General features: G+C 36.0%; 3 protein-coding genes across 3 annotated transcripts; 1 reads left to right on the forward strand and 2 right to left on the reverse strand.

The window, feature by feature from the left end:
• Positions 1–357: 357 nt before the first annotated feature.
• mxra8b (matrix-remodelling associated 8b) lies at positions 358–11,561 on the reverse strand. The gene is made up of 10 exons (XM_065285542.1): positions 11,410–11,561; positions 8,994–9,020; positions 8,594–8,896; positions 8,390–8,491; positions 7,087–7,578; positions 3,315–3,473; positions 3,175–3,205; positions 2,975–3,045; positions 1,303–1,380; positions 358–1,212 (listed from the first exon to the last, which is right to left on the reverse strand). Exons 1-10 carry the CDS (start codon positions 11,426–11,428, stop codon positions 1,187–1,189), a joined length of 1,308 nt encoding a protein of 435 aa, XP_065141614.1. The 5' UTR covers positions 11,429–11,561; the 3' UTR covers positions 358–1,186.
• A 1,035-nt stretch (positions 11,562–12,596) lies between these two features.
• Positions 12,597–14,307, reverse strand: aurkaip1 (aurora kinase A interacting protein 1). Its single transcript, XM_065285543.1, has 4 exons — positions 14,195–14,307; positions 13,764–13,851; positions 13,217–13,683; positions 12,597–12,863 (listed from the first exon to the last, which is right to left on the reverse strand). The coding sequence occupies exons 2-4, from the start codon at positions 13,813–13,815 to the stop codon at positions 12,747–12,749; spliced, it is 636 nt and encodes a 211-aa protein (XP_065141615.1). The 5' UTR covers positions 13,816–13,851; positions 14,195–14,307; the 3' UTR covers positions 12,597–12,746.
• A 3,624-nt stretch (positions 14,308–17,931) lies between these two features.
• Positions 17,932–27,766, forward strand: slc25a33 (solute carrier family 25 member 33). Its single transcript, XM_065285544.2, has 7 exons — positions 17,932–18,098; positions 20,777–20,950; positions 22,443–22,520; positions 23,281–23,381; positions 23,533–23,599; positions 25,174–25,454; positions 26,950–27,766. Exons 1-7 carry the CDS (start codon positions 18,058–18,060, stop codon positions 27,150–27,152), a joined length of 945 nt encoding a protein of 314 aa, XP_065141616.1. The 5' UTR covers positions 17,932–18,057; the 3' UTR covers positions 27,153–27,766.
• The last annotated feature ends 58 nt before the right edge of the window (positions 27,767–27,824 follow it).

The raw sequence follows: 27,824 nt of genomic DNA on the forward strand, positions 1-27,824 counted from the left end.
CACTGACTACTCTTTTGTACTCAGACAGAGTTTGTCTCAATGAACACACCTAACAACAAGGTTGTATTTGTTAATATTAGTTAATGCATTAGCTAACACAAATTAATTTTTTTTAAATATGCTTTAAACAGTTTTAAACAACTTTCTATCAGCTTGGTTTAGAATACAAGCAAACCCACTCCTTTAAACTTCTCAAATTCCTGATTAGAATAAGTTCCACATTGACAACTATATGCAGAACATACTGTATGAAATAAAATAAAATAAAATAAACTTACAAAAACTGTTCACAGTGGGAAGGGAAATTATGGAGCTACATAGTTTATATAATAAGCCATAAATAACACATACATAAAATATTAATCAGAATAAACTTTATTAAAAGTTTACATTGGTCCTCTATACCAGCCTGATCATCTACTGACACTAATGATAAATATACACTTCAAATCAAATAAAATGCTTCCTAACATACAGTATGTAAATGAGCATTAGTGACCAAGGAAAAAAACTGACACCAACAAAAAAAGAGTCAAAACCAAATAAACTGCTCTGTGCCATGTTCATATAAAACTAAAACTGTAAAACAAAGACAATAGACCAAAAAAGTCCTGGTCAAGTAGGCCTAGACTCAAAATGAAAGAAAACATATATACTGTAGATACATATACACATCAGAATAGTACAATTGCCATTAGGTTGTTGGGGTGTACTTGTGTACTGTACCATCTTTTATTTTTACTTCAAATGCCACAGCTTATTTCCTGAGTTTTATTAGAAAAAAAATCATTCTTAGAGGAAAAAACTCTATAAATGCATGGGTAAGCGCCACAGTGTAATGGCCTGATTGAGTTGTTGAACTGTAAAACAAGCAGTCATTTTAATTCTAGACTATCACCAAGAGCTGAATTTAGCAAATGTCCTTACCACTTCTTACCTATGCGTTCATTTAACTCAAAATTGCCCACCTATTACACTACACTGTGGTTATGACAAAAACTTACCAATCTGAGTTAACAATAATAAAACTTGAGTGTTATAAGATGTGTGTTTCGGTTTTATCTTGTAAGCCGTAATTATGCTGCAGTTGAAAGACAGTATTTCTGTTTATGTTCTCAAATGTAAACCTCAGTCTCTGAATCTCTGTATTTATTTTGCTCTGGACCAGCCAGCAGCTCGATATCCATCACTTCCATGACATTCTTTCCATTTCTGTAAAAGAGAGAAAAAGCAAAAATGAGTACAATGCAAATACATTACATTATATAAAGAACTCAGGACTTGGGAATTATGGGTAATCACCTCTATTAAGATCAATAACTTTTGGAGGGGGATAGATGTGTGCTTCTGCTCTTTCTTTCATTATGTTGTTCTTGTAGTCTAAAGACAAACAAGTCAAGGATTTTATTTACAGTAGCAGTGGAAGCTAAAGTAAGTATGTAAATATTATGAAAACATTACAGTACAGAAAGATCTACTAAGTTTTATGTCAGGTGTCAGCTTATTAAATATCATATTAAAGGGATAGTTCACCCTAAAATTACTTTAATAACTTTATTGATTAGTTTTTATTTTTGGATGTGCTTTTTGGAGCTTTAAAATGGGGCACTTTCCAATTCCATTACAATGCTAAAACGAACCAGCATATTACTTCATATAACTCAGATTGTGTTCAGCTAAAAGAAGAAAGTCATATGACCCTGGACCACAAAACCAGTCATAAGTAGCACGGGTATATTTGTAGCCAACAATATATTTTATATGTCAAAATTATCTATTTTTTATTGCCAAAAATCATTATATTAAGTATAGATCATGTTCCATGAAGATATTTTGTAAATTTCCTACCATAAATATATATAAAAATATATTTTTATTAGTAATATGTGTTGCTAAGGACTTAATTTGTAAACTTTAAAATTGATTTTCTCAATATTTAGATTTTTTGGCACCCTCAGATTCAAGATTTTTAAAAATCCTATCCTAACAAATCATACATTAATGGAAAGCTTTTTTAATCATCTTACAGATGATGTATAAATCTCATAAAAAAATTACCCTTATGACTGATTCGCTGTCCAGGGTCACGAATACATCTGATGGCTTAAAGGTGAGCGAAATATGGGCTAATTTTCATTTTTGGGTGAAGTATTCCTTTAAAGGATTAGTCCATTTTCTTAAAAAAAAATCCAGATAATTTACCACCATGTCATCCAAAATGTTGATGTCTTTCTTTTTTTAGTCGAGAAGAAATTATGTTTTTTGAGGAAAACATTCCAGGATTTTTCTCATTTTAATGGACTTTAATGGACCCCAACACTTAACAGTTTTAATGCAGTTTAAAATTGCAGTTTCAAAGGACTCTAAACGATCCCAAACGAGGCATAAGGGTTTTATCTTGCGAAACAATTGTCATTTTGGCAAGAATAATAAGCAAAAAAAAATTCACTTTTAAACCACAACTTCTCTTCATCCTCCAGCTGTGTGACGAGCCAGCGCGACCTCACGTAATTGCGTAATGCCATGGAAAGGTCACATGTTACATATATGAAACGCACATTTGCAGACCATTTTAGACAATAAACTGACACAAAGACATTAATTAATATCATTCCACATACAACAACGTCGAAACGGTCCACACTTGTAAACGCTGAGGCGTAGTTTCGATACGTGATGACATGATGTCCATTAAAGTCCATTAAAATGAGAAAAATTCTGGAATGTTTTCCTCAAAAAACAAAATTTCTTCTCGAATGAACAAAGAAAGACATCAACATTTTGGATGACATGGTGGTGTGTAAATTATCTGGATTTTGTTTTCAAGAAAATGGACTAATCCTTTAAGTACAACAGTTGTCTTAGCTAGTCTAGGTCTAGTTAGAGTCTTTGCATCTGTTCTGGTGACTTTATTTTTAAATGACCTATTTTGGCTTTCAGAGATGCAGTTGAGAGCGTTTATGGAAAGTCTTACCCAGCCGCAAGTCTTCCTGATGGTAGGGTTGGAGTTCTGTGGCACAAAGCTCAATGGATGTCCTACGACCCCTGCCAAGAAAATAAAGCAATGCTTTTTATTTCAAACCTTCTGTGTTGCTGTAGCTGAACTGGTAGACGAGCAATGCCATTAATATTATAATAATATATATTTTGATATAGTAGATTTTTAATTCCTACCGGTGAGACCTCTGAACCTGAAACTCATGCCCTGAAATTAATATTTGATGAAATGTCAAAAGAAAGTTTGTGATTTTAAAGGTAACACTTTTATACAACATATTTAATTTAATCGACTTTTAATTTAATCCACATTTTACCTTTTTTCTTACAGTGTCTCGTGCTCATAATGATTCCTATGAGCATGAGGAGCAGAATCAGAAAGATGGCCAGGATGTAGCCCACCTGATACAGCAGGTGAGTTTGATTTTCAGGTAGAATCACATTGAGGACGTGAGGTGCCTCCACCATGTTTGTTTCTGCTCACCAAGACAAAAAAAAAGAATAAAAAAGATAAAAGAGACCACTTTAAAGATGTGTTGTTTTTATATTTCCCTACTCTACACTGTACTTAATAAGGTAGAAAGCAAGAAAAAACACATATGATTGATTAACTAAATGTGTTCCGTCTCTGTTTTGTGTAAGCAAAAATGCATGTTTGGTTTTCCCATTTTACCCAAGCCTTGGCGTGAGGGAGAGGGATGGGGTTTCATGTGCAAATGGTCAAAACAGGCATAATGAGTTCCAGACCTGATGTCATGTTACAGCAATGGAGAAAAAAGACGAACCAGAATACGAAGTCGGAGAGAAATACCACTCCACGGTCAGTCAGTCTGTCTGGAGAAATTTTCCATTTATTTCCTGCCTCACAACCATAGGAATTTTATCTGCCATAGTGTTTGGAATTGAGTGTCAGAATGCCAGAATAAACTAAATAAAGACACTGAATTTCGCCGTTAGTGAATTGTTTGTGTAATGTTGTCTAAAAGCTCTGAAATCTAAAGACCTGTTGTGTAAAGGCAAGGCAAGGCAATTCATTTGTAAAGTCAATTCAGAGAATTTTTACTAAATGTTAGAAATGTTTTGCTGAATCAAGTTACAAAAACTATGAACTATGTACACTGTAAAAAGTGAAAGTTGAATTAAATAAAAAAAGACTTAAATTAGTAACACCTTAGAAATGTAAAAAAAATTCACTTAAAGTATGAAAATTTAAGTTAATAAAACGTATATGTTTTAAAGTGTTACCAATCTAAGTATTTTTTTACACTTTTCACGGTGTAGTTCTGAATCATGGACTGTAATAAAAGATGGACAATGCCCGTTGGCACTCTTCCATTAGTAAAAAGTGCACCCCCCAGTGTCCCGATACATCGCTGACATAGTGGGTCTTAAGTCTGCGCAGTAGCGATTTCGGGACCAGTCCTGCGCAGTAGTGAGCAGGAAGTAAAGCCGCAAAATCAAGGCCCCGCCCTCGCTCTTGCAGAATGTGCATATCACTGCTGTCAATCATGACGTGACACCACCAATTTTATAGCATAACTACCTAATAACAAACTTATTTTAAAAACAAACACTTGAATTTACATCAGCATGATAAAAACTACATTACATGACAGAAGCCAGCTTTGGAAAAAGGATAATTGAAGTGTAATTAAATTGTTTAGTTGGTCTCAAGTCCTATTGAATAACATGGGGGGGCGGGGTTTATGACCTATACTGGGACCAGTCACTGGGGGGCGATCGAGACATTTTGGCATCACTTTTCAGGGCTTGTGCGGCACGCTTGTACTGAATTGTGGCGTTACTCCGTTTTTTCATATTTAAGTGTTCAGAAATATTTGGGCGGGGCTAAAACAGTGGCTCAATGACGCACCAAAGCCACAGACAATTGCCCCGCGCCTAACACGATCGCGAACATCCATTCAAATTTTTTTGCTTCTATGTCCTACACCCTATGACCTGGAAACCGATCGATCTTATCTCTTTTTTTATTGCACCACAAATAGGCAAGGAAAGAGAAGTGGCTCTTGAGGAGTCATGAGCGAGGATACATAAATGAATCCTACAGTATGCGGAAGTGTTGTATCATTTAAACCTGACGCACATATAAACCCCCCTTCACATCTACACGTCTTTAAACATACATAAATGTTGCTATTAATCATTAAAATATTGTAAATGTAAACTTGTTTTAGACAGTAGGCTATATTTAAAGCTGCACTGTGTAGATTTTGGCGACATCTAGGGGTGGGCGATAAATCGGCTGCGATTCTTATGTGTATCTACTCGGTAAAGCCGGTTTCATGAGTAGTAGTAAATCACCATCACCTGCTTTCATTCAGATGGAGCGGCATTTACTACACAGAGCCGTATTTCACAGAGAAACTAGGCAAAATCGCATTCATAATCGTGGACAAATCGCCTCCGATTATGTATGCGATTTTGTCGAACTTCTCTGTGAAATACAACTCTGTGTAGTAAATGCAGCTCCATCTGAAAGCAGGTGATGGTGATTTACTACTAATCACAAAACCGGCTTTACTGATGAGATACGCATGATAATCGCAGGCAATTTATCGCCCACCCCTAGCGACATCTGGTGGTGAGGTTGTGAATTGCACCCCTTCCTTTCGAATCACATAGAGAAGCTACGGTAGCCGTCACATGACAAACATGTAATCGTATGAGACAACATAGTGGCAAAAACACGCTCTTTATAACAGTTCATTTGGGGCTACAGTAGAAACATGATGGCGCAAAATGGCGGCTTCCGTGTAAGGGGACCCGCTGTGTATGTAGATAAAAATGGCTCATTCTAAGGTAATAAAAACAATACAGTTCATTATGTAAGGTCTTTATACACCACTGAAAACATAGTTATCTATATAATATTGCATTGCTGTCAAAAGATCCTTCTAAAATGTACACACTGCCCCTTTAATATTCATGTATAGACCACTGATCTATGTAAATGATCAGGGGTAAAGGCACATATATTAATTTTACAGCACTTTTAATAATGTCTTAATTTTAAAGTAGTAAGGCTATGAACTTAAGTATGTATTTAACTTTATTTTTCTTGTTAATTATTTTGTTTTTTAATGCAGTTGATAATTTGATTATAGAAAATGAACTTTATGCAGTGCTTTCCCACGAGTGGGCGTGGTTTCAGTGCCGACCGTAGACACGCCCCTAGAGTTTGAAAGCAGCCTGTTTTTCCAAGATTTTCAAGACTTATTTTATTTATTTGGCGGGTTTTTTAATCATTCAAATTTGTCTGGGTGGTAAATATCATATTTTTCTGTAGTGCACTTTAAATGTACTTGTTCCAGCCAAAAAAAATCTCAACTGAGTTTAAATTTTGTGCTTTTTACCAGATGGTCACATTCAGACACTACAGTAAATCTGTATGGTATACAGTTGTCCAGTCATCTTGTTCTGCTTATGTACTGTAAAGGGCTGGCGTAAAATGTTCACAGACAAGAAAAGATGTGAATCTAACACACAACATTCCCCTAGTTTGCTTTCAAGTTACGGCGAGCCAGATGTTGTACAGATGTTGTAGATTGTTGCTTTCCGTGTCGACAAACAGCTCACTGCCTGTGCAAGATGGGATAAAGTGTCCGAGGAATAATGAAGAAATCTGCAAAGCCCACGAGAGTAGGCACTTTTTCTGACCTTTTGTGGGGCTGCTACAGTTAATAAAGTGAGCTCAGCCATTGCTAAACAGAGGAAGTATGAAGCATTTTTCCAATAAAACCTCCCCCGCCAAATATGACCTATTCACCGCGTGAATGTTGAAAACATTCACATAAGCTCCCAAACTTTCACAACATTTACTCTAGAAGAGTTTTGTAACATTGAAGAGACAGTGGAGATAGAGCCGAAATAACAAGTGAGAGCCAATCAGAAGAGCGAGAGAGAGAAAGAGGGAGAGGGGGTGAGATGTTAACAAAGTAAACAACATAAAATATGAAGGCTTTAAATATAACCCAGATCTCCAGCAACATTCCTCCCCCAGAAGCATATTTCCATTAAACTTAACTTTAATTAAAAACAAAAATTCCCAAAATATGAAAGAATTCTCACTCGGATCATCAGCAGACAGGGCAGGACGGGCAGTGGGTGTTTCTGGTGCTTTGGTAGGGGTGCGTGCCGGAGGGAATGGCTGGACGGCTGGACCGACAATCACCCGGAAGATTCTTCTTTCATGTAGTCCACAGTAGTGATGGTGAAGATGGCAGGAAAACAGGCCTTTATCAGAGGGTTGAATGTTATGGACGCTGAGGGAAAAATCCCCCAATTTAAAAGCATCGGTCGAGATGTTCATCTTATTCCGGAGAGAGAGGGGTCCGTATTGCCGGTTTTCTCCGGAGGCATACATGTCGACGAGGCGGTCTGCTCGGTCACGGCTGACCCCTGGAGCCTGCCAGTCCCAGTGAACCACCTGCTGTTGGCCCTCATCCCTGTGCCCATCCGTCCACAGTGGTCTACGGTTCACACAGGGCAGCACAACACTCTTTCCTTCCAGAACCACAAACACGGACTTGTCGCCATTAAATACACGCTTTTCCTTTCGGGCTGCAGAGAGAGACATTTAGGATGGATTAGACAAAATTTGTAAATCGCTTTGGATAAAGGCGTCTGCTAAATTAAAATTTAAAAAAAACGGATGCTTGAATATATAGTAGCGTGCTCATGTTTTTGATGTTTCAATAGCTTAATTGGTGGAGCTTTACATTAGCAGTGCAAAGGTTGTGGGTTCGATTCCCAGGGAGTCTGCCATATGCATAAATGTATGCAATGATTTAAAGCTAAACTGTTTATTGATCATTGTTTAATATGGCCACCAGTGTTGGGGTAACGCATTACAAGTAACATGAATTACATAATAATATTTATTTTCTGAAGTAACAAGTAAAGTAACGTATTACTTTATAAATGTACACATTAATATTTGAGTTACTTTTTTAAAAAAAAGTAATGCAATTTAGTTTTAAAAAAAGTAATGCAATTTAGTTTTTAAAAAAGTAATGCAATTTACTTTTTTAGTTTAATTAATTTGGTTTAAAAAAAATTATGTAATGAATTAAACTAAACGTAGTCACATTATGCACTCAACAGTTGGGAAGCCAGAGCTCGACATTTTTGTGATAAAATACGCAATTTCTAAATGCAGATCTTTTCAGTCATAAAAACTCCTGCCTGAAAGAGATCAAGCCTCAGCCCAGAAAAAGTAACGCAAAAGTAACTAAAAAGTAACGTAAGCATTACTTTCCATGAAAAGTAACTAAGTAACGCAATTAGTTACTTTCTTTGTCAGTAACTTAAAATTATAATACATTACTTTTAAAAGTAACTTTCCCCAACACTCGTGAAATAAGTTTCTTACGTGATTTAGTAACATTGAGTTGGATTTGCATGGACTGGTGGACCTTGCAATAGTGGTGATGTAGGTTGCACATATAAACGCCTTTATCATTCATGTCCACGTCTGCAAAAAAAAAGGATATGTGAAGGTCAGGAGTTCATTTTCAGAAAAAATTGTGAAAAATATACAATATAACATTTAAGTGATCTGAAGGTATAAACTCACTATTAATAACCAGTGAGAAGTTGCCATCACTAAAGGCATCTTTTGAGATCGTAATACGGCCCTTGTTGTATTCATTGTACAAGCGCTCTGTTCCCCCTGAGAACATATCTATAACACGCTCCACAGTGTAATCCGGTCGACTCCGGATCACATCCCAGTGCACGACACGCTGACGGTCCCTCAGGCGATCCTGCCTCCAAACGATCTTCTGGTTATGACATGGTAAAACAACATCTGACCCCGCTGCAACAGTAAGATTCCTCGCCTCCACGATGACGCTCTGCGTGCCGGTTTGTGCCCAGGCTAAAATTAAAGACACACAGTGCTTTATTTATTTTGTTTTATATGAAAAACATGCAGCTTTTCTAATCCAGTGGTCTCCGTATGCTAACTCACTCACCACATGGTAGGAGGAAAGCAGGCCAAACTGAAATGAAAACAGAAATGCAAGCATTAGAATAACAGCATGAAGATAAAAAAAGAGATAAAAAAAGGTTTAAGATTGTAAATTTCAATGGTAAAACTGCAGAAGAACTGTAACTAGTGTTTCATTTGCTGCTACGCCAACACAAAGAAATTTGTGACACAGAGGTTCCATTTATTTTCTTCCAGCAGTCAGGCCTGAAACCCAGCAGCTAAACATTGAATAAACCAGTCAGACTATTTGAAGGGCATCGCACAACCATAACTTTAAGCAAATGTTGTCTAAGAAAAAAACAAAACTACAGAATCTATTTATTTAGATCTAAAGCATTGCAAATGTATGTGCAAACGAAATGTGTTCAATTCCACATTCTCAGCTGTGACTGGGGCAGTACCCTTTTAAAATGTAAACAATCGTACTTTGTGTATTAGTGCATATTAATACCCCAAAGGTATGTATTGGTATTTTAAAGGTAAATATCTGTACCAAATGGTACATATTGAGACCTTTGGAAAAGTCAAGTAAGGGAGTAGTATGAAGCCCAGACAGGCATCAGGAAATCATGAACGAAAAAAGCCACTAACTTTTTTCACATTTTTTGCATACATCTGTTAATCAACCTCAGTACTGGTCAAAACTAACAAATGTTTAGAAAAATTCCATGATTTTAACTCTTTAATTGTCAAGTTCATAAGTGACGTCACTGATTTGGAAAAAAACACACAAAATCACAGATTTTCAATATAAAGTGTGATTGTGGACTGGATTTATTTGACATTTTTCATAGTCTTGGGCATGCCAAAGATTAGTAAAAACATCGGCTTTGATGCATTTTTAGTTTTTTGTGCAGCATCAGATTTTTTTTCTCTCCCATTTGCTGTTTGTGGCTGTTTTTGCCCCATTGACTTCCATTATAAAGACATTTTTTGATTGCATGATCATGCATTTTTGATTGTTGGTGGTTTTTCCTTTTGCAAAGAGGTAAAATTTGTCATTTTTACTGTTGATCACCATGTGGCACCAATAACCATTTAGTAGGCCTGTGCAAAAAGCAGAGCTTAATTTCTGTCTTGTACATTGAGTTATGTGGATAATGTAACACAAATCCATGAAAGATGTGATGCGTTCTGGGAAAACCTGTCAGATGTCATCTTGGAACATTTTAAATTTTTTTATAGTGCCTAAAATAAGTCTTTTACCACAGTAAAGTGACTTTTATGTAATAATTGATTGTTCTGCTTTTATTTTCATTACCTCTCTTTAAACCTGTTTTTTGCTAAATTACGTTTCTGAAAATCACAGCGATCAGCTGACTTCAGATAACCATAACTTTTGTTTAGACAAGCTGTGAAAGAAACAAAAACAAAAACTACAAATTTTGAATTTGTATCGTATCAAAACCTAAAATTGGTAAGATTTTACCATGTGATGGGATTTCCCAGAATACATCACATATATCACACGGTGCATATTGTGGCTTTAACACAGTCTAAGCATTGAACTGGTAAGAAAATTATGGGCACCAAAAAAAGGGAAATTCAAAACCCCAAACCCTTTCATTTTCTTTATACTTATAACAGTGTCTAAACATGACTCAGGCAGCACTAAACAATGACGTGTCGGACTCTGTCACACAAAAAGACTACAATTGACTCAGATGACTCATTTAGAACAAGTCCAGAATTAAAATCAAGATTTTTATAAAGTTTTCCCTTTAGTGATTTAACTAAATATATCAATCTTAAATATTTACACATGCTTTGTACTTGAATTGAAATAAAAAAAAAGTTGCAAAAATTTACCATGCACTGACAAACCTGAAAAGCAGCATCCCTTGAAATGAAACACAGCATATGTAACTGTTTACTATTGCTGAGATGCTGGATAATCACTTTGATGTAACAGACACTCTTTCATAACACAAAACAAATATTATGACAGAATTCATTTAGCAAAACACAAAAATAAGTGCTTAAATAAGCAAATACACAGACTTTAATAAACAGAGATGGGGAAGAAGAGCCAAGAGGTGTAAACACAGAGAGGGAAACAAAGAAACTTGTGTTTTTTATCTTTTGCCAAAAATATACGCATAAGTATATCATATCTATACAGAAAACAGAACAGCAATGTAAAGTGTGATCTCCATGAGTAGTATATAATGAAAAATGGTTGTAATAAAGAATAAAGGCTGAATGTGATGGCATGACGCCTGCACCAGACTGCGCAAGCGCAACGTGTGCAGCCTTTACATCTTAACTTTTTAATGTAACTTTTTTTACCTCAAAGAACACTGTTTCTTTGATAAGTTTGGATAAAATAATATTAACTTAAACAACGTAAGCACGTTAAATAAAAGGTATGGGAACAAGAAAATAATTAGTCTACTCACTGTATACCACAAGGAACATGTCGAGAAAAGTGCTGATGATCGTTTATTCTATTGGCAGATGAAATTGCGTCGTTTAAAGGTCTGATACCTCACCTGATGAGTTTGTCGACCCGCGACAAAAACAAAAGCGTGCCGTCTGCTACCCCTGACATGCCCCTCCTCCTGCATATTAAACATAATGAAATACTACACTCTCTCCAATTACATCAACATTCAACTTCTCAACAACAAAATTCCAGATTAAAAAGTTTGCATGTATCAGGGAAAGAGTTTATTTTAGGTTCTTTAATATGGAGTTATACGTTTGGAGTTGAATAACTACTTAATTACTTAATTGATATAATTAACTAAACGTGTAAATAAACATTTAAAAAAGTTACATTACATTAAAAGCCAGTTATAAGGTGTTTCATAAATTTTAAGTGTTGGTGTAAACTTTGGCCTTACACTATATTACAGTACAAAGAGCAAAACAACAGTATGCATACAGGTGATTTGCTTCCCTCTAGTGGTGATTTGATGAATATGTGACTCTGCCTGTGAACCCCCAACTGAAGTCTTTATTTGTGATTCACTGTTTTCTACATAAACTCATCCTATATAATGTAAAGAACATTCAGTAAAAAATATAACATTGATATCTGATGACTGAGTAAGACCATGAAAAAAATTTAAACTAAAGGAGACATTTCACAAGACTTATAAAAGATGTAAAATAAATCTTTGGTGTCCACAGAGTACGTATGTGAAGTTTTAGCTCAAAATATCATATAGATAATTTATAACATGTTAAAATTGCCACTTTGTAGGTGTGTGCAAAAATGTGCTGTTTTTTGGGTGTGTCCTTTAAAAATAGTGCAGATTAAGGGGCGTTATTATCCCCTTCTGACATCACAAGAAGAGCCAAATTTCAATGAACAATTTTTTCACATTCTTACAAAGAATGGTTTACAAAAACTAAGTTACTGGGTTGATCTTGTTCACATTTTCAAGGTTGATAGAAGCACTGGGGACCCAATTGTAGCACTTCAACAAGTCAGATTTTCATGATATGTGCTTCTAATCCATAAATAGATTATGAATTTCAGACAGAGTCACATATAATTCCTAATTTTCCTTCAAAACATCTCTAGAAATGGGTTCCTTCTGTTGCAATACACATTTTTTAAAACAATTTACATTAATGAAACGTTAGAAGGGAAGTATTTTTATTGCCGTAATAAGTACACATGGATGTCATTTTACGGTTTTGCACAAAATACAGTAGAGGGAACATGAGATGTATTATGAAAGTCACAAATATTTAAGTTACACAATTTACATCTTGCCTAAACCTTTCAATCTCTTTTAGACTGGCTCAGTTTGACAAAGACTTTGGGTATTGTCCATCCTTCTGGGGTTTTCTTCAGTCCAGCTCGTCTAGCAATTCGGATGAGATCTCTCTCAAACTCAGCCTGTAATAACACAGCAAAGAGTTGAATGTTAACAATGATTTTGTTACCAAGGTACGCACTGCCTTTCCCTTATCAAATAAAATGTTACCTTTCAAGTTATTCAATAAAACACAATACTTAAAGGGGCGGTTTCCCGGACAGGGATTAGACTAGTCCTAGACTTAAATAATTGTAAGAGCGGTCCAAACTGAAAACAACTTGCACTGACATATCTTAAAATACATAATTTTACACTTGATATTCCCAACTACAAAAAGCATTACTCCCACAGGACTGGTTTTAAAAAATGACATCTTCATAAAAATAAAACGTTCAAAAAATATCAAATGTACTAGATGACCAAGACAACTAACCTGCTTTCTCCTCCTCCGTCCATCCTTTACCCTTCTCCTCAGGAACTTGGTCCGTTTTAGCAGCTTCCTGTATTTGTGCCTGTTCATCTTTCTGCGTCTGATCTCCAGCACGTTTTTGCAGTGTAGCGGTGTTGAGCTTTCTCCATCCTCCAGAACTGGCACAGCACACGGGGGCAGCATCATGGATTCACTTATAATCTCACCTTCTTCCAGAGGCGGTGAAGCCTCCAGGAAAGGGGGGAGAGAATAGCGCAGGGAAAGCCAGGTTTCCAGAGGAGAAACTGACAGTTTACGGGGCACAAGGACCTCCTCTAACTCTGGCTCAAGATGTGTCAATAATTTTGGTGGATACTTGTTGTCAGCAGCTGATGTGAGGCGTTTGTTTGTTGAGTGAAAAGCTTTGAATTGGATAGAATGACAGTGTTGTACAGCACTGCATAACGCCTGGCTTTGCTTCTGCAGCAAACCTGGGAAATATAAAGATTATGAGACATAGTCAAACATATAAAATATACGCTTATCAGTACTGTAAGATGCAAATGCTTACCAGATGCCCTGGAAAGCTGGTTTAGCTGTGAAACCACCCTTGAGAGAAACATGGTCTTACGGATGGTGCACCTTCAGAGCATCATGAACTGAAATAAAATGAAAGTTCCTTAAAATAGTCAATACATAAATAGAATATCTAAACCCAATGCTTAGTTATTCAACCAATGGCATACTAGTTAAGTAACTAAACCTTTACCAGTGTCTAGTAGGGCTAAACTGAGATTTTATAATACAAAGTACAGGAACTTCTTTCATTCAAACCCAACAGCGACTGGGTTCATAGTCAGACTCATAGATTAATCATAAATAATGTTACTGGAAAATCACGTGGATGATAACAACAAAATATAATAATTAAATATAAAACAGAGAACTATAAACTAACCATAAAATGTAATTTTTGTTTTAAAATTCAACAGTAACACATACCTCGTCATGTCAAAAATGTTCAATGTGACTCGATGTACTTCCGGTCCGCTGGATTAATGTACCGCCATGCAACGATCGTAACCTTCCAAGGTTCCCACATACGGAATTCTTCTTCTTCTTCTTTTTCCGTTTTAATGGCGGTTGGCAACTAACTTTAATAGTGCATTACCGCCACCATCTGGACTGGAGTGTGGTACTAGAGTTTAATCCTTTCAAAATATGAGATAAACAAATATGAGAAAAAAAAAAATAATAATTCTAAATTCTTTTAATTAATCCTGTATTCCTCAAAAAGTAAATTACATACTTAAAACAAATTCCACCTGTGCTTATTTGTAAAATGTCCTGTAAGTTTAACCTCATATGTTCTACTTGCAATTGTGCTATTAATCTTTGTCTTTCTTCCTGATATTTAGTACAGTGTAAAATAACATGCTCTATTGTTTCTGAATTACCGCAAAATTACATACGGAATTCTCCACGGTCTTTTAGTTTTACTTGAAATAACATCACTGTTATCTTTACAGATAACAATTTAACAGATTACAAGCCGTATACCTTTATCACTTTAGTCAAAACAAACAGTTAATTAGTTTGAAGTTTGGTAATCGATCGGTTTAATTTGTCTTGGAAAGATTTGAAATCAAAAATATAAATTTTGGTTGACAAAACCGTATTAGTGCTTTCCTCGTCAGGTAAAATCCAAATAAAATATTTTTAAACATTTATTTGAATTGAAGGAGAATTGCAGGAGAGCATGCTTGTTAGCTCCAAAACTTTCTCCTGAAGATGGCGCTGTTTCACAGTCAGGTGAAGCAGGACGATGTCCATTATACTCCTGCCCCCCGTAGTAGATAAACCAATATGGACAATTTATCGATTACAGGTTTAAATCTCAGAGTCAACTTGTTTTTGGTTCAAAAAGTCAGCAGTGTGAATTTGAGACATAGGCTGTAATTGTGGCTTATTTAATAACATATAGATTACAAACTCACAATATTAAAGCACAACATCAAAATAATTTGATTATGATTCCTGAATATATAAAGCAAATGCTTTTTCTTTTCAGTAGCCAACTATTCATTATTCAGATTAACGTTAAAATACTGTCTCTTTATGCAGGCTGTTTGTGATGTTTGTGGTTATTGTTATTATGAATTTGTGCATGATTAACAGGGTGTAGGTGGAAAGGTGTGTCTCAAATAGACAAAAGGGAGATACAGCATGATTTAAGGCAACCTGAATAGAATATAACATTTTTGTATGCATCATTTATTTAGAATCATATAGTTATAACAGAACGTCATTATTTAACAATTTGTAAAGCTGTTAAATCCACAACAAGGATAAAGATAACATGTGGATTTAACTCTTTTAAGATCATTCTTGTAAAACAACTTTGTTTTTGTGTTTCAAGACAAGTATAAACATGAAACAAGGCTAACTCTTTAACTTTATTAATTGTTTCTAAAATGTGCAGAATTTTAAACATAAAGATGAACATGCACTGTAAAAAATGCTATTTTTAACATCAACATATATTTTTAAATGTTACTTTAACTTAAAAAAATAAGTTAAACAATTTCAACTTGTTGTTCAATTTTTTTATAGTGTGAATATGAAATCGAAATACATCTCAGAGAATAATCAGTTAAATTATTTTATCTCATTTAAACATTGTAAAGTTATTGCCGCTATACCACCATTATATATTGGTTAATATTACTCATGTAGCCTCATCTCAGTGTTGCACATCTGTAAAAGGGAACATTTCACAATACTTTTTTTAAAATGTCAAATAAATCTTTGGTGTCCCCAGAGTACATATGTAAAGTTCTAGCTCAAAATACAATGTATATAATTTATTATAGCATGTTAAAATTGCCACTTTGTAAGTGTGAGCCAAGTGTGCAATTTTGGGGTGTTTCCCAAATGCAAATGAGCTGATCTCTGCACTAAATGGCAGTGCCGTGGTTGGATAGTGCGGATTAAGGGGTGGTATTATCCCTTTCTGACATCACAAAGGGAGCAAAATTTTTATAACCTATTTTTTCCACATGCTTGCAGAGAATGGTTTACCAAAACTAAGTTACTGGGTTGATCTTTTTCACATTTTCTAGGTTGATAGAAGTACAGGGACCCAATTATAGCACTTAAACATGCTTTCATTATATGTCCCCTTTAAGGTTATTACTGCCATTGTTTTATTGTATTTGCACTCATACTCGCACTCATACTTATTTGCTTATGCAGATATCTTATACATAGTCTTAATTTAGGCAGCATAGTTTTTATTATTATGTTTCTTTCATTATATGTATGTATGTATGTATGTATGTATGCTTGTAGTCTGTGTATGTGTGTATACTCTTGGCATTTATTGTGGACGGCAAAGTAAGAATTCCATTGCTCAGGGAAATCTGCTTTCCTCACTGGGTATATGACAATTTGAATCTTGAATAATCTAATACAAAGACCATAATATGTGTTATTTTATGTTTGATATTCCAACTACTTGAATCAAATTTTGGACTCAGACATTCTCATCTGAGCAGATCCAAGGTTAACCTTTATCTGTGATCGTAATATAACTTGCCAAACCATGTTATGCAAGTAAAGTGTTTTCCAACCGTTCCAAGATTGTTGGTCAGTGAACTCTTATGCACATGGCCAGTATTTTTGGATTAGGATACATATCCAACAGTTCAGGTGTAAAGCCTGTGACCACTAACATCCACAACTGTTCATATAGCTATGAAGTATATATAATTAGGTATTCTTATGTCCGTCATTAAAAAGTTTTGGAGCTCATGGTTATATTTATTATCACATAGAAACAAAAAAAGTGTTTAGTTTTTCTTTTTATCTTAATTGGCATATACACCTGGAATAACCAGTCACACAGGATGCCCATATGAGTTCACAATAAATATTTACACTTGTCTAACTTTAAAAAGTGCAACCAATAGACACCTTTAGTTGTTTTATTCCCTTTTTCTGTTGATGATTTACCGGGGGTATCTTCAACAAGATGATAATTGCCTTAAATGAGAGACAAACAAGCCAGTGTCAACAACACTAAATGACCCATTTATCAGTTCATCATTAATAAGTGTGAGTTTAGTTTTTCATGCTCACCTCCCATTACACACCCCCTACTCTTATAGGCTGCTCTGGTTAACCAACGTACCTCTCTTATGACAGAAATGCCTGTGCAAGTGGTCATAACATTCATATCATAATCAACAACAGAGACCTTGCATGAATTTTCACTATCTCCCTTCTCCATTTGGTTTGCTGTAGAACTCTTATTGTACAGCATATTTTATCATAAAATTCTAAAAAATAACTAAAAAAAATATAGGCCTATATGTTTTAGTGATTATCAAGCAATAGCATGAATGGCATTGAATAATGCTGTTTAATATTTCACCATGATAGTTTATACTATAAGAAGGTTGGGTGATGATTTCTTAGATTTTGTGTTACTGGATAACGTAGTTATTATACAACAAAATGCACGTTTCCAGCCACAATTAAATTATGTTTTGTCTATTTGATTATAATTTATCTTACTGTATACAGTATTTCACATACATAGTATCGTGTTACATCTTCTTCAGCTCATTTTTTACAGGTTTGTTTGTGGACTGATCTGATGTGATGACGTGACGTCATGGACAACACCTCCGTCCTGCCCTATGACGTGCATCAGTACGGGGTACTTCTCGAGTTCAGCACCTTGTTCCGGGTTCAGTGAAGCCGGTTGTTGAGCGGACACCACATCAGGCCGCTGGCCCGAGCGACCGCATTTATTTATGTTTATTCATTTACAGTTTATCGGATTACGATGACTGCTTGAAATGGCACAGAAAGACACTTTGTTACATCTCTTCGCAGGGGGGTAAGTGTAATTATTCAAACGTCTTTTATATCCGGATCAAAATCGACATTGGTTGCCAGACTGGAAGGTCGAAAGCAACTTTAAACGTTTATGTAATGGCTTTTTAAAAATATGTCACAAGCTTATCTTGTGAGTAAGCAATTTTAAGAATAATTGATTTCGCTCATGTGTCAAAATATATATATATTTTTAAATAAATACAGGACGGATCTTGCTAGCTTGTAACGTTAGCTAGCATTGACGCGGCTAAAGCGATGTGTTTAAATGTATAATAAACAGGCATATATGTGATTAAATTGCATTAATGTAAAGGGATAAACTGAAAAAAATGTTGTAAAGTGATGTCTGGAGAGTAGACGAATGTTATATCAGTGTGTACTGTCAGTGACACTTAGCAGGATCGCGTTAGGTAATGACATCCTTGCGAGAGACCACGCGCCGCATCTCTCGCGAGCTGTTCACGTGCTGCTATAAATACGTAAAATGTAAAAACATGTTGTCTCGTTGAGCAAAAAATATATAAATGCATATGACATGCATATTTTTTTGTAATCGGGGTCATATGTACTATAAGATCCACTGTGTACATTAATCACATGTCACTTTATTCTGTAAAGCCAATTTAGTTTTTTTGAAACATTTTTAAGTGTTTTTTAATAATACAACTAATTTTTGTTTTGGTATCTTAAACTTGTAAATGGCATAACTGTCCGTACAAATTTTAAGTTTAACAACTGTTAAAAATTGTGTTTAAATAATTATAAAATAAAAATAAGATGCTTTTAAAATGCATTGTTCCTGACTCAAAATATTAATTCCATCAATTTTTAAAATATAAAAAAAATTTCCTCATTAACCCATATATAAATGTGTATTGTATAATTTAGTTTGAGAAATGTTTGATTATTTAAAAAAGAAGCTCTTGGTTGATTCTTTTCGGGTCTTTAAATGGTCATGTTCAAGGTCATTTAGGTTTTTCACTTCAGTGATGTGTCAACATTTTCTCAATAGCGGTTTTGTGCCTTTAGCGCATTTTTAATGCGTCAGTGTTACGCAGTGTATTTCATGCCACCTGTTCTCAGTAAAGAGTGTTGTAACGGTTGTCTCTTGCAAGGGCAAAGAGATTTATACCCATGCCAAACATGCTTATAATCCCACAGGAGACGACTTCTACATGCCAAACAAGTTGTGCATTAGTTTTACTCCTTGAATCTAGATTAACGCGTGACTAATATTTAAATAGACAATTGGAGTGCATGTGTTAATAAATACAGTTTATTATTGCTATCTTTATGTTTATGAAATTTTATGAAGACTTAAAGTTTGCACAGCAAGGTAGTTTATCAAATATTATAAAACAAAATTCTGTAAAATTCACTGTTGCTAAAAGTGCAGATGAAGTCAGAAAAGGTCCTGTGTATATACAATCCTGTAATTATTAGATGCAGAAATAGCAGACATTAGTGCATCAATATGCAGTGCCAGACTGACCACAGCTTTAGTTTCAGTTGTACCCTTTAGTTCGATTTAGGTCGCTTGCATTGAATGGCACGTCAGGGTTTTTCTTTTGTTGTTTGTCACGCTTTTAGTTTTTTCTTTGTCACGAGTTATGTAATCATGCCTTATTTGTCTGTTCCAAAAAGCTTATTACAAAACATTATCCTTAAATGCATGCTCTCTGTGGTTGTAAAGCAAGATGATACTTGCAGAGTTTGATTTAGGGAAGTTTGCACTTCTTAAACAGATTTGTAATTAATCTGTCCCATTTGCAATACTGAGGTTAAAGCCATTGTGCTCCTCTTCACGCACCTTGTGCTTCTGGCAGAACTCATGATCTTTCAACATGTTCTGTATAACATGATCTGGGTTCGTTATGTTGCAATTTGTTTGCTTTAAGTCCAAGCTGGAAGAATAAACAAGCTACATAAACATGTATTATGTAAGGTTGCGATAAAAACATTTTATGTTACTGAAATTGCCCTGCCAGTTTGACTGGAAATTTTCCTCCTCTTAGATTGGCATCGTCTTTTTATTTTCATTTCTGTTATCAGGATTTGCATCTGGGTTTATTCAATTTTTAATGTAGGTCTATCTGGTGCTGCTTTTTTGATCAGTGATCCTACAATTGATTTTGCCTGCGTCACATTTGGGTAATTTTGTTGTGATTTAGTTTGCTCTCCTTGACCTGTTTGACTCTTAAAACAACTTTGAGCATTGCTGAACCTTGCATGCACAAGTTTTTTTTTTTTAAAGTTTTGTTCGAGCTGAATTTGCCTGAAAGAATTTGTAAAATGAAGAAAATGTGCATTGTGAACCTTCATCGAACTTCTTATATATGGGGGTGTATTTGTCTCTAAAACGAATATTTTTTTTACAATTTTACTTAGCATGTCATCTTCTATGCAATTTATGCAAGCTGATAGTAAATAGTACCCATATATATATATATATATTTACTTAGCATGTCATCTATGCAATTTATGCAAGCTGATAGTAAATAGTACCTGTATATGTATATGTATATGTATATGTATATGTATATGTATATGTATATGTATATGTATATGTATATGTATATGTATATATATATATATATATATGTATATATGTATATATGTATATATGTGTCTTTGAAATGCATAACTATTTGTTTACAGTTGTTTTGTTGACATTCACAGATGTGGTGGAACAGTGGGTGCTATCATGACCTGCCCCCTGGAGGTGTTAAAGACCAGACTACAGTCTTCAGGCCTCACCCTCAGACCTGTGTTTCAGGTCCAGCTGGGCACAGTCAGTGGTGCCGGTGTCATACGACCGGGAACCGTCACCCCCGGCCTGCTGCAGGTGTTAAAGTAAGCAATAAATCATTGGTACATACCTGCTATGTTTGAAAGGCACTGGAGGGTGTTAATACATTCCAGAATCCAGTTATCAGAGGACAAATTTTTTTTGAGAGCGAACATGCACATATTTTCTTCAGTGATTATTGTATCCAGCAATCGTAATTGAATTAGGATTTACTTGAATTGGTGTCTGAAAAATGTTCAAAAGGTAAATCAATTAATTAAACATTTTTTGTTGTTGTTGAGAAGCATATGCCAACATATCCAGTGCGGCACTGGATTTGTTCCCCTTTAACATGAAAGCAGATTACACTGAGAGCCTCGTGGTGATGATGCAAGCAGCTCTTATCCTGCCGTCAGCTGCACTTGATAAAGGGGTGTTTAAAGCCGGTGCAAGCCGGTTGCAGGCAGGGCAGAAGAGTTCAGTACATGAGCCGTTAATGTCCCTGTAAATGTCTATTCTGGGTAGTTTGTCACCGCACAGAAGTAGCAAAGGCCTTCAAAAACCTGCACTGTCACATGATTCCTCCTTGCTGTGCTCCAATTACTGTCTGCACGCACATGTTGATACTGACCAACCATCTCACAGGGAGTGTACTGGTCTACGTGACTGTCAAACCTCCAGAGAGACAAGTTTTTATTTAGTTGCGCTTAAACGCCTCCTCCCCAAAAATGTAATTATGTGCAACATTTAGGAAAAAATAACTTTTAGTTACTTAAAAACCCAGTATTGATGGTAGGAAGTGTTTTACATATAATGCATTTGGCAGATGCTTACATCCAAAACAAATGACAGTGCGTTCAATGTATACATTTTATCAATATGCAGGGTTCCCTCAGATCATGGAATTTCTGGAATATCATGGAATTTTAAAAGGTGTATTCCAAACATTGAAAGTTAGGGATTTTTTTTTTCCAAGTTATGGAATATCAACGATTTTGTTTGTTGTTTTAATTTGCATTCATCAAAATAATCTGATTGTTAAATTGTGACATAAGGAATGCCTTTCCGAGTCCAAGCCATCACTGATTTCAACTGAGAGTACTTAAATCTAAACAGCCGTTTATTTGCATTTTTTTTCTCTCATTTTTAAGCAATTTTTTTCACAAACGCTACATCAGGCTCACTGCATCTCAGACATGGGTCATGAAAATTCACCCTGGGAATCAAATCTGGGAATGACCTTGGTGCTGCTAGCTCTGTTTAACAGTTGAGCAACAGGAAGAGAAAACTTTTCCTTTTAGGATATGCTGTATCATCAACTCTGTGTGTTACATGTAGCGTTTCAGTCTTGTAATAATTGCCGGACAAGATATGAAGAAAAAGCATTATTTCAACAATTTGGAGTCTGTGTCATGGGTGGATCAGGAAGGAAATAATTTTTTGGGGAAAAACACACTGCAGTATTATTAGTAAACTTACGAAACCTAATCTAATGTTGTGTTCATTCCCATTCATTATGGGTTCATCCGTCTAAATCTTTCTCTTCTCTGTCTTCAGATCAATACTAGAGAAAGAAGGACCAAGATCTCTATTCAGAGGACTGGGTCCAAATCTTGTTGGTGTTGCACCCTCAAGGTAATGAAATTGATATACATTGCTCCTGTCAAAGGTAAAGAAAAGAAAGGCTGTGAATGTAATCTCAAGGTTAATCTGAGTTTAGATTTACGTGAAGTCAAACTAAAGAGGAAGCAGTTATTTAATGGCCCTCGAGGTCTGTTGTGCATTCGGTTTCCTGGTAAGACATGTTTGAGTACGAAGGGTGGACTTATGAAACTGGTATAAATAAGTGCTGCGTTTGCCTTATTCTTGGAAACATGGGGACAATAACAACACGGCTATAAAACATTAAACGATGCAGTATGTGACTAAAAGCAAACTTGATGTCATCCTGTTGTAACTTGTTTTGCAATAAAAATCATTTTAAAAGAGATAAAGGAGTTGATTCGAAGAAGACGTTGTAAGAAGACATTGAGAAGACGTTGTAACTCTTTTGGCCCATAAATTTAGGACAGGTCTATTATGAGCAGATTTGCCCAATGTGTCCCACAGGCTGTGAATCTGGGTGTTTATTGAGCTTTTGTGCCGATGTCCCCACAGTCTGTTCCAGACGCTTCCACAGTGTGGAACAGACTGCACTGTCAGGAACTCTCACTTTAAGCTGTTTGGCAGATAGTTAAAACATTGGCAGCCTTTCAATTTCAGCGGCACGATTTGCATTCAAATGAACTCTGCACTATCATGCATGAAGGGGGGATGTGGCGGGTGGTTTGAGTTCAACAGAAGAAAGACAAAGATAATCGCTCAGCTGATATATTTGCTTTTTGTTTGTCTACAGGGCCATCTATTTCGCTGCTTATTCAAAGTCAAAGGAGACTTTCAATGGCATCTTCGTGCCAAACAGTGGAGTGGTCCACATGTCCTCGGCGGGCTTTGCAGGTAAAGCTTTGCCAAAAGTGTTACGTAATCGCTTTAAAGCAGTACATTTAATAACTGGGAGTTAGTTATCAGACTCTTAATGTGCAACCAATAGACACTTCAATAGATTCAAAAGTGAATGTTTAGATACCGATTTTGTTTTGTTTTTCAGCTTTTGTCACAAACTCTCTGATGAATCCAATCTGGATGGTCAAAACAAGAATGCAGCTTGAGAAGAAGTATGTTAATGCTATCACGTTTTGCTCTTATTTTCATTACATAACCTTTCTGAAGATGTTGGTTTTCAACCGTACTCTAACACGGCCATTCCCAAACTGTGGTCCGTGGATCACTAGTGGTCCGTGAGGGAACTGCAGGTGGTCCGTGTAAAGGCAAAATAAAATATAAAAGAATATATTTTATTAAGAAAATGATATATTTTTTAAGAATCTGTTGTACTGATGTGATGACCAGTTATAGTTTTAGTGCTAGTAAGCCTATTTAGAAGTGCAGATATATTCAGAACTTTGTGTAGACATATTTTATTATGAGTATTATGAGGTGGTCCGCGAAAATTCTTGATTACAAATAGTGGTCCACACGCACAAAAAGTTTGAAAATCCCTGCTCTAACACACATGATCTTTTTAAGTGGTATCCAGGAGCAGACTTGAGCTAAATAGTTTATATAGATGCCATTAAAGGGACCCTCCACTTAAAAAAAAAAAAAAAAAAGGCTCATTTTCCAGCTCCCCTAGAGTTAAACATTTATTTTTACCGTTTTTGAATCCATTCAGCTGATTTCTGGGTCTGGCGGTACCACTTTTAGCATAGCTTAGCATAATCCATTGAATCTGATTAGACCATTAGCATTACGATCATAAATGACCAAAGACTTCTGATATTTTTTTAATGATATTACACAGTGCCCGAAAATAGTCATCTGCTATTAAAAGTTACCAAAGGGACTATTTTCAGGCGCTGCGTAATATCATTGCGCCTGCTGTAGCCATGGTACGGCAGCAAAGTTCTTGATTATTACGCCAGAATGAGAGTATAGTTCCTAGCCATATCTGCTTAGAAAATAGCAACTTTTAATTTTCTGTTGGTCTTAGTACACGATGTAACTACAGAAGAGTCAAGTTTTAAATAGGAAAAATATCAAAACTCTTTGGTTCTTTTTTAGCATGATGCTAATGGTCTAATAAGATTCAATGGATTATGCAAAGTATGCTAAAAGTGGTGATCGCCTGAATGGATTCCAAAATGGTAAAAAAAATCAAGTTGGAAAATGAGCATATTTTCAAAAAAAGTGGAGTGTCCCTTTAAGGACATTATCAAGGGTCGGGTCCCTTTCTATCCTTGTGGCGGGTGAGTTGGAGGGCATCCCCAGATAGCATGAAAGTTAATGAGTTTTTTTGATGGGGGGTGTGAAATCCATTTGCCACTGTCTACCCGTTATAAAGTTTCAGGATGATTAGCATGTGATCCACAGCCACTGCATAAATATCCACCCTGACGCACAAGTCAGGTCTGGCATCTGTGATCTATATTTACAGTATAAAGAACACTGGGCAGTAGCTGGGTAGGGTCATATGAAAGAAGTATGTAAGACGGGGCACTCTATAAATAGTCCGTACCTCTGACACTCCATTCATATTGCATAACCCAACTTAAGGTTACGAGTGTTAACCTTTTAGTTTTTGTTTTGACCTGCACACGCAGGATCAGTGACAGGATCTGTTACTTTAGATTTAATCGTGTGTTAAATTCCTGATCTTTCCTAATCACCGAACTGTCTGTCTCTTCTCCAGGGCACGAGGGGAGAAGAAAATGAATGCATTGCAATGCGCGCGCTACGTGTACAAGACAGAAGGCATACGAGGTTTTTACCGGGGCTTGACGGCGTCGTACGCTGGCATCTCCGAGACCATGATATGTTTTCTCATTTACGAGACGCTGAAGAAGCACCTAGCACACAGCAGGTTTACTACGCCCACCACTGACACTGAAAAGAGAGCTTCGGATTTCCTGGGCCTGATGCTCGCTGCTGCCTTCGCCAAGGGCTGTGCGTCCTGCATAGCTTATCCACATGGTATGCATAAACACCCATCATCCAGCACAAACAAGCATCAGCTAATGTCTATAGAAAGACATGGACGTGTTGGTTTTTCTGTAGCAATAAGACAGCACTTTTATGACAGGCTTTGGGTGTGTATCAGAACAGAAGTGGAATAACATGCTGCACAAGGATGTAAATAACTAAAAACTGACAAAGCTGATCGTAACCAACGTAATGTTGTTTTTCCAAATTGGGAATTTTCACAAGACACTCCTGTCCCTTATTGTTTATCATAGTTGTAAGCTGTGCCTTTATGGGGATTTTAAAGGGACACTTCAAATTTTTAGAAAATATGCTCATTTTCAGCTCCCCTAGAGTTAAACATCTGATTTTTATCGTTTTGGAATCCATTCAGCCGATCTCTGGGTCTGGCGTTACCACTTTTAGCATAGCTTAGCATAATCCATTGAATCTGATTAGACCATTAGCATCGCACAAAAAAATAACCAAAGAGTTTCCATATTTTTCCTATTTAAAACTGCTATTGAAAGATACCATGGGGACTATTTTCGGGCAGTGCGTAATATCTTTGTGCCTCCTGCAGCCACGTTACAGCACAAAAGTTATGGATTATTACGCCAGAAGGAGAGTATAGTTCCTAGCCATATTGACCTAGAAAATCTCAACTTTTAATTTTCTGTCAGTCTTAGTTCACAATGTAACTACAGAAGAGTCAAGTTTTAAATAGGTAAAATATCGAAACTCTGGTTATTTTTTTGCGCGATGCTAATGGTCTAATCAGATTTAATGGATTGTGCTAAGCTATGCTAAAAGTGGTACCCCCAGACCCGGAGATCAGCTGAATGGATTTCAAAACGGTAAAAATCAAACCCTTAACTCAAGGGCAGCTGTAAAATAAGCCTATTTTCCAAAAAAGTGGTGTGTCCCATTAAAGGTCAGCTAAGATGGCAATTTTTTATATAAATAATATTTTGTAATATTAGTCCCCAGAATGTGCATATGATGTTTCAGGTCCAAATACCCTATATATATTATTATACCATGTTGAAAAGCCCCTTTTTGGGTTTGCCCCTTTTTTGTGTGTGTGTGTCTCTTTAAATGCAAATGAGCTGCTGCTTCCATCACAGTTTACTGTTATCTATACCAAAAACATACACTTAATTAATAAGACATCACGTTAATTCTTTGTTCATAATGAGCGTGCAGTAATGAATTATGTAAAGAAGATTTAAAATAGAAATGATGACCTAACTGTGGCCTTCTAGCAATTGTGGGCGGGGCCTGTGCTGTGCAAAGTGATGTCAGTTTGCTCAGAAAACACCAAAAGCTTGTCCCAAGACACTGTTGAGAGTTTAAAAAAGGAGTGGGCAGATTTTGGGATTGTGTACACATGGGTGACACACAATTATGTTCAAACAGCATCTAAAAGTGAATTTCTCATATTCAAATCATTTGATTACGCAGGGCACTATGTTTAATGATGAAAAAATCTTTATTTCCCCTCCAGAGGTCATTCGGACACGACTACGAGAAGAGGGAAGCAAATACAAGTACTTCTTTCAGACGGCACGGCTCGTGGCAGTAGAGGAAGGCTACGCTGCTTTTTACAGAGGTCTCATTCCACAGCTCATCAGACAGATCCCCAACACGGCCATAGTGTTGTCTACCTATGAGCTCATAGTCCATCTGCTGGGTGATTCCTCCAAATGAGGCTTCGTACGACAAGCACACAAAGACATTTTGACCTGACAGGGATGTTGCGTTGTGAAGAACGTTCGACTATCCAAAGACTTTAAGGAGCGTTTTTTTATTTAAGTTGAATGCACATGTTATCAAAAACACGTTTTGCTTGTTTATGTGTTATGTGAACGGCGCATATGGCATAGCTTTTCCTGGGGTCTGTGTATACTGTATCATTGTACAGAAAAAGGTCATCTATAAAAAATCGAAAGTGCTTTTTAAGTTAAGTAAATTATTTTTATTTGTAAGTAGCAGCTTTTTGGATGCAGGCATTGACTTCTTTGGATCTGTATGATAAATGTTGTATGGTTTTGGTTTGTTAGCAAATCTTGGTTTTATGTTCTTGGAATAGATATGATATTGACATAAATGCGTAGAAAATCTCATCATGCGCCATACATTACATCTCTTTGCAGTACTTTGTAGCATTCTGGTGTCTGACCAATTAATTCCATTCACCTTATTAGACATGTTTTGTCGGTTTACTGTGTTTTTTTTTTCTTGAGGCATGTCTGAGAGGTTCTGCAGATCAGGACAAGCATTGATGTAGCCATCCAATGGTTTAATAAATAATTTACAAAGTTTTTTGTATCTGTGTTATGCGTACTACCAGATGTGGTCCGTGCACCTTCAAGCCTGTTG

The sequence above is a fragment of the Paramisgurnus dabryanus genome, chromosome 21 (genome assembly GCF_030506205.2).
Source record: "Paramisgurnus dabryanus chromosome 21, PD_genome_1.1, whole genome shotgun sequence".
Lineage (NCBI taxonomy): Eukaryota > Metazoa > Chordata > Actinopteri > Cypriniformes > Cobitidae > Paramisgurnus > Paramisgurnus dabryanus.